The following is a 6962-nucleotide window of genomic DNA, read 5'->3' on the forward strand; positions in this document are numbered from 1 at the left end:
CCCGGCCGCCCGCACAGCCCCACCCCCAAGCCTTTCCCAGCCACGCCCACACCCTGGCCCCGACTCCTCCCCTTGTCGGTCCCCACCCCCCTCGCTGGATGTTGGGGGAGGGGATGGAGAGCCAGAGGACGGCCTCCGTTCCCGCCCCGCCCCCCCCGTGACACTGGTGCGCGGACGCTACACCGCTGTGTGCCCCCTCCCCTACCACCCTACCAGTGACTAAAGCTATCATAACGCTTCTGTACAGCTCTTAAGGCCCTTTTATGCCTGTATCTCAGCTAAGCCTCCCAACATGCCTATGGGCCAGGCTCCTTCTATAGCTGACTGAAGCCACAGTCACACTCCCCTCTGATTACAGGACAGAAAAAGTCAGCTGAAAACTCAGGATCCCTTCCTTCAGGTGGCGGGGGCGGGGGGAGGGGCTGGTTATTTCAGAAAGTCTGTGGATGCCTGAAATTGGGCACAAAATCAGGCGTCTGTGCCCGTGGGCATTTTCTGGGTAGAGGGATGATATTTCTCCTGAGAGTCTAAAAGTGTGCCCAACAAGCCCACTCTATAGATGGGGAGACTGAGGATGGGGACAGAGTGGTCTGCCCAGGATCTGTGAATTAGTGAAAAACTCACAAATCAAATCCAGTCTGGTGGGTTAGTCACAGTTTCCTGTCTGCCAAGACCAGCTTCGGGAAATGGATGCACCAGAGAACCCAGAAATGAAACTTTGTTATTTTAGGATAAAAAAGAAAATTTCCCAGAGTGATCACCGTCTCTCCTCCCGCTGCCTTTTGCTGCCCTAGAAAAACAACGGGTGGATGGGTACCTGGCCAGGGATGTGTGTGATCAAACAAATCATGGATCGATAACCATTTTGGGAGAATGAATTTGGGGCTGCTCCAGCTACTGGGCATTTTGTCTGTTCCAGCTCATGTAATCGCCTAACACGCCATGAGGCAAAGTTTTCTTAGTTCCATTTTACTGAAAAGAAAACTAAGGCTCAGAGAGGCAGAGCTGCTGTGAGTGAGTGACAGAGTGGGCCTTCTTTCTGCCCTCCAGACCCACCACGGTGTTCACCCTTCTGATGACCTGATGACCTGAGCTTGGCAAGGGTCCTATCTGCCAGCTCTCAGAAGGCCCCGTGTTCCAGGAATGTAACCCTTTGCAGCAGCAGCCTGTGGAGTGCTGGAACTGGGGGATGGGCTGGGGATTGAGCAAATACAGCAGCAGAAAAGGCACCTCCTCTTCTCTAGTTCCCTCCCTGCCTCTGCCCCTCCCTCCCTTGATGCCTCAGGCAGCAGAGGAGAGACCTCAGGGAGCGCAGAGCCCAGCTTGCCAGGCACTCAGCTAGAGGACCCACCATGGCACCTCCCGGGCCCCTTCTCATGGTGGCCCTGCTGGGATGGGTTGTTCTGGCTGACCAAGGTGCGGGAGGGTGTTGGTGGCCATCGGGGACACTGTAGAGTGAGTGAGGGTGGCCCGGGCTTGGCTGTGCCAACTGACACCCCTTTCTCATAGAGTCATGCAAGGGCCGCTGCACTGAGGGCTTCAACTCCGACAAGAAGTGTCAGTGTGACGAGCTCTGCTCTTACTACCAGAGCTGCTGCCCCGACTATGTGGCCGAGTGCAAGCCCCAAGGTATGTTCAGAGCCCAGGTGGGTGGCCCTGGGGTCCCTTTGCAGCTGGAGACTCACCACCACCCGTCTGTCTGCAGTGACTCGCGGGGATGTGTTCACTCTGCCGGAAGATGAGTACCGGGACTATGAGTACGCTGAGACCAAAGACAACTCCAGCAGCCAGGCACAGCCTGAGGGGACCCCTGAGCAGACACCTGTTCTGAACCCTGAAGAAGAGGCCCCCAGGCCTGAGGAGGAGACCTCAAGGCCTGAGACTCTTGATCCAGGGACCTCTGAGTCCCCAGGAGAGGAGGAGGTGTGCAGTGGGAAGCCCTTTGACGCCTTCACTGACCTCAAGAATGGTTCCCTGTTTGCCTTCCGAGGTGACTGCAGGGGCAGGTCTTGAGGGTGGAGGTCTGCCCTAGGTGCGTCCCCTCTCTCACACAGCCTCCCCCACTCTAGGGCAGTACTGCTATGAGCTCAATGAAACGGCGGTGAGACCTGGGTATCCCAAGCTCATCCGAGACGTCTGGGGCATCGAGGGCCCTATCGATGCCGCCTTCACCCGCATCAACTGCCAGGGGAAGACCTACCTCTTCAAGGTGCCAGGCCCAGGGGCTGTGGGGCAGGGCAGGGGGGCATCGAGGGAAGGTTTGAGGCTGTTGTTCCCAGGGCCAGGGTGGACATGAAAGCTGCAGCCGGGGCCTTGCAGTACCTGGCTGGGGACTCTGCCTCTGTGCCCAGCCAGCTGTCTCCATGCCCCTTTTCACCTTCCCTGCCTCTTAGGGTAGTCAGTACTGGCGCTTCGAGGATGGTGTCCTGGACCCTGATTTTCCCCGAAACATTTCTGAAGGCTTCAGTGGCATCCCGGACAACGTAGATGCAGCCCTGGCCCTCCCTGCGCATAGCTACAGTGGCCGGGAGCGGGTCTACTTCTTCAAGGGTACTCGGGGGGTAGGCGGGAGGATGGGCAGTCTTGGTTTCCTTCCACACCTCGCTGGGGACAGGGCCCAGTGTGTGTCCACCCCCATGCCAGGGAGCTCCTCACCCTGACAGCCTCTGGGCTCTCCAGCCTTGCTCCTCCTGATGCCTACCGCCCTGCTCCCCAGGGAACCAGTACTGGGAGTACCAGTTCCAGCACCAGCCCAGCCAGGAGGAGTGTGAAGGCAGCTCCCTGTCGGCCGTGTTTCAGCACTTTGCCCTGCTGCAGAGGGACAGCTGGGAGGACATCTTTGAGCTTCTCTTCTGGGGCAGACCCTTGGGTATGGAGGGAGGGCAAGCGGGCTGGAATGCCCCCGGTAGGGGTAGGCCTGGGCTGGCTGGAGGGGGCTGTGATTGTGGCGATATCGATCAAGTGCTGTTTGCTCAGGCCAGACTTTGCTTCTGTTGACCTTTGGGGGAGGCTGGGCTCCACCTGGAGCCCACACCCTGGACTTTGTCTAGCACAGCCAAGGGTACAGCCAGCAGAGGGAGGGACAGTGGCTGAAGGGTCAGGGGAGGCCTGGGGGGTGGGGTGGGGACACCAGGGATATGGTGGAGGGAGCGCAGGGGAAAGAGCACTGGACAGGGAGTCAGAGGCCTGGGTGCTGGGTGCAATCGATGAACTCTAAAGGCCCCGCTGGAGGGGCCAGGGTGTGGGCCCTCAAGGCCCTCTGTTAACCCCTTCCCTGTCACAGGTGGTACCCGACAACCCCAGTTCATCAGCCGAGACTGGCACGGCGTGCCTGGGCGAGTGGACGCAGCCATGGCTGGCCACATCTATATCTCAGGCTCAGCACCCCGCTCCTCCTGGGCCAAGAAACAAAAGGCTCGGCGTCGCAGCCGCAAACGCTACGGTTCACACCGCAGCCGTAGCCGCAGTCGTGGCCGCGGCCAGAACTCCCGTCGGGCGTCCCGTTCAGCCCTGATGTCCTGGTTCTCCAGTGAGGAGACCGGGCTGGGCACCTCCTACTATGACGACTACGAGATGGACTGGCTCGTGCCCGCCACCTGTGAGCCCATCCAGAGCGTCTTTTTCTTCTCCGGAGGTGGGAGCCCCTGCCAGCCTGAAGTTGGTCTAGCCTGGGACTTCTCTGCTGTCCCTGGTCCCCACAGGCTAAACACAGCCTGCGTCTGGTGACTCCAGAAGGCCAGGCCAGGAGCCCATAGCTGTGTCGTGGATGTTCACTTTTCCTTCTGGGCGAGACCCAGGTGTTTTTCCTTCAGGCAAGAGTGGGCATGGCCAGGCTGGGTCTTACACACCTTCTCCTGTCCTCTCTTCCAGACAAGTACTACCGAGTCAACCTTCGCACCCGGCGAGTGGACACTGTGAAGCCTCCCTACCCACGCTCCATCGCCCACTACTGGCTGGGCTGCCCAGCTCCTGGCCACGTGTAGGAGTCGAGCCCACCCAGTTGGGCCCTCCATAGCTTCCCCTTCAACTTCTTTCTCCCAGCACAATAAAGGTCCCTTGGCCCATAGTTGAAGACTACTGTCCTGATCTTTTTGTAGTTCGTAAGGGTGATGATTGGGTTTTCACGCTCATGTGTGAGATGTGCCTCCCTCTAGCCTTGTTAGGACATTGGCTCATTACCCATCTGATGTGAAAAAGAAAAAGAAAAAAAAAAAAAAAAAGACTACTGTCCTGATTGGGGTGGACAGATTCCTGCGTGGGTGGAGCAGGGGGAGCTGGGCTGCCCGGATAGGTCAGTGTGGCACAGGAGAGCCTCACTGTACTCAGCCCGTGTCGGGTCAGGGTCCCATGGGCCAGGAGGACCTCATGAGAGCTGCCCTTCCTCCTGATCCAAGTAGCCCCCAACAACCCACCAGCAGCTAAGCAAGCATTTGAGCCCCTCCGACGATGACAGAAGTTACCTCCCTGAGTGCAGCTTGCTTTGCCCCTTGGAGTTGACTAGGGTCCTGAAGGGTAGAGAAAGAGGTGGTGGGTCCTATCCCAGCTTTTTGCCCATCCTGAGTCTGAAATCCAGTTAGCTCAGGCTCCTGAGCACCCAGGGAACTGGTGACCGTGCCCCCGCAACCCACCTCTAGGGTGGGCCTTTCTTTGAGGCCTCTGCCTAGGGTCTGGGGTGGGGGACAGTGAGATCAGAAGACATAGGGAAGGGCAGGAACTGAAAGGAAATTCAAATATATCCCCTTTTCTTAGAAAAGTGGCCTGGAAGATGTCCAAGAAAGAAAATATTGTAAAAATAAACATTTTTCTTAAAATCCTTCAATTGCACCTGTGATACCTTCTCTGGTTCCTGGCTTCTGGACTCCAGGAAGCCCAGCTGGGCTCTCAAGGGTCCAGAGAGAGAGGGGGTTAGACACAGACACAGCTCTAAAGCAGACCCCAGGGTGATCTGGTGGTGACATATGTTCCCAGCCCTGCTGAGAGCAGGTGGCTCCCGCTCCTCCCACTGTCACCCTATCCTCCTCGTCCTGCCCAGCTTCACTAGCCCAGTCCTCAGCTGTGGGATAGGACGCCACCCACTTTCTCCTGAAGACAGCCAGGACCAGGGCACTAAGGGCTCCAGGAGGGGCAGCTGACACCCTGGGAGCATTGGGGACATGGTTCTCTTTGGCTTCCTGGAAGGAGCCCTGGGGAGATTTTCATGACGCGCAGGATTTCAGGTACAGACTGCCAGAGTTTGAGGTTTGAGGAGGGAGGCTGGGATCAGCTTCTTTCGTGAAGCCCTGGAGGGGCAGGGGCCACAAAACTCGCCCTGCCCATACCTCCACAAGCCCCAAGCCTCCCCCTGGCCTCCCCTCCTTCCCTCGGGACTTCTCTACCCTTCTTGAGCTGGACTCTAAACCTCTCCCCTTCTGAGGCAGGGCCAGACACCCTGAGCAGGATAAACCCCACATGGAGAGGTCTGGTGTGGGCACAGCCTTGGCATGGCCCTCTGGCTCCTCACCCTCTGCCAGCTCCATGGCCAGCCCTGTGGATGCGTCCCCAGCAGGTGACCTGATGGGCAAAGGGTGGGCGGGGTGAGGATGTGGGGCAGGTGGGTGGGGAAGGTGGAAGAGGTCTGGGAGTAGGGGCTTCATGGTTGGTGGAGGGCTTTGAGGCTGGGGGGAAGCTGTTGCAGGGAGTCCTGGCTTGACCCCCACCCTGGCCTGCAGGCCGAGCCAGTGGGTTGGGTCCCCACCGGAGAAAGCGGACCACTTTCAGCAGAGGGCAGCTGCTGGAGCTGGAGCGGGCGTTTGCAGCACGGCCCTACCCCGACATCAGCACCCGTGAGCGCCTGGCCCAGGTCACCTGCCTTCCTGAGGCCAAGATACAGGTGAGCTGTAACACCCCTCTCTGGGTAGGGGTACCCTCAGACAGCCGGCTTCTGGGTGTGACAGCTCCTTCTCTCTGGGTAACCTGTTTTTAGGTTCTATTTTCCCTGCCCCAGGGTGGAGGGGGTGCTGGAACCAGAACGGACCCCTTCTTCCCTAGCAGGTGTGGTTCCAGAACCGCCGTGCCAAGAGAATCAAGAACAGGAAGCCAGGAGGTCTAAGCCCCAGACCCGAACCCCCTCAGGCCTCCTGTTCTCTTCCAGACACCCTCCAGCAGCCCTGGGAGCCCCGAGTGCTGGGGCAGCTGCCACCCTCCCCTGGCACATCTCAGCCTGCCTCAGTGTGTCAACATGCTTCTTGTCCCGCTCCTAGCTTGGATCCAGGGCAAGGCTGGGTGGTGGCTAAAGTTACAGCCCCATGGGGACCAGCTGAGGCTTTAGGGGTCCACCCTTTCTTGGAGCAAGCTACTCCCCAGACCTCATTGGGCAGCCTGTCTGACCTCATCTATGCCTCGGCCATTGTCACCAATGTAGACCACTCCTAATCTAGGTCCAGAACTTACAAGACCCCCCCCTCTGGCTCCTGTAGCCCATCCTTCCCCTCCTAGGACTGAACACATCAGAAGGGGATCCCCTGCCCTCTCCTCTTACGCAGGGAGTTCTCCCTCGGGAAGGGAGTTTAGCTCAGGGACCCTACCCTTCCACTGCCCTCCAGGCCAGCCCAGGTGCAGGCCCTATGCAGAGACTGGGGCCTGGCTCCTGCTGCCCCACACCCTGGCCCCTCCTGGGCACACACCCATCATCTCAGCAGGAGGTACCTTCAGAAGGATGAGGTAGGAGGCCATGTTTTCCACCTCTCCTGCCAGGCCTGGTCCCCAGTTCTTCTCATGTTAGCTGACAACCTCCTCCCTTGGAAGGGGCAGCCTCTTGAGGGCCCTTCAGGCCATTGGCTAACTGCTAAGTGAGCTGGGAGAGGAGAGCGCTGCTCCTATTCTAGGCTGCTGGAGACCCACCCTTTCTTGGTTCAGGGCCCCTCTCCTGACTTCCCACCACCTGGACAAATTAATCAGAACTATGGATCTGAAGGGGGAGTGCT

The 6962-nt window shown here is 58.8% G+C and overlaps 2 protein-coding genes and 1 non-coding gene across 3 annotated transcripts; all 3 read left to right on the top strand.

The window, feature by feature from the left end:
• Positions 1-1267: 1267 nt before the first annotated feature.
• On the top strand, positions 1268-4066 carry VTN (vitronectin). Its single transcript, XM_069482240.1, has 8 exons — positions 1268-1416; positions 1510-1629; positions 1706-1990; positions 2070-2209; positions 2394-2550; positions 2717-2869; positions 3284-3634; positions 3871-4066. Exons 1-8 carry the CDS (start codon positions 1353-1355, stop codon positions 3981-3983), a joined length of 1383 nt encoding a protein of 460 aa, XP_069338341.1. The 5' UTR covers positions 1268-1352; the 3' UTR covers positions 3984-4066.
• Positions 4067-4085: 19 nt separating this feature from the next.
• Positions 4086-4189, top strand: LOC138392790 (small nucleolar RNA U13). Its single transcript, XR_011235061.1, has one exon. It is a non-coding gene; the product is annotated as a small nucleolar RNA U13 (small nucleolar RNA).
• A 979-nt stretch (positions 4190-5168) lies between these two features.
• Positions 5169-6525, top strand: SEBOX (SEBOX homeobox). Its single transcript, XM_069480989.1, has 4 exons — positions 5169-5216; positions 5418-5545; positions 5709-5869; positions 6031-6525. The coding sequence occupies exons 2-4, from the start codon at positions 5449-5451 to the stop codon at positions 6409-6411; spliced, it is 639 nt and encodes a 212-aa protein (XP_069337090.1). The 5' UTR covers positions 5169-5216; positions 5418-5448; the 3' UTR covers positions 6412-6525.
• The last annotated feature ends 437 nt before the right edge of the window (positions 6526-6962 follow it).

This window comes from Eulemur rufifrons, chromosome 9, assembly GCF_041146395.1.
Source record: "Eulemur rufifrons isolate Redbay chromosome 9, OSU_ERuf_1, whole genome shotgun sequence".
Taxonomy (NCBI): domain Eukaryota; kingdom Metazoa; phylum Chordata; class Mammalia; order Primates; family Lemuridae; genus Eulemur; species Eulemur rufifrons.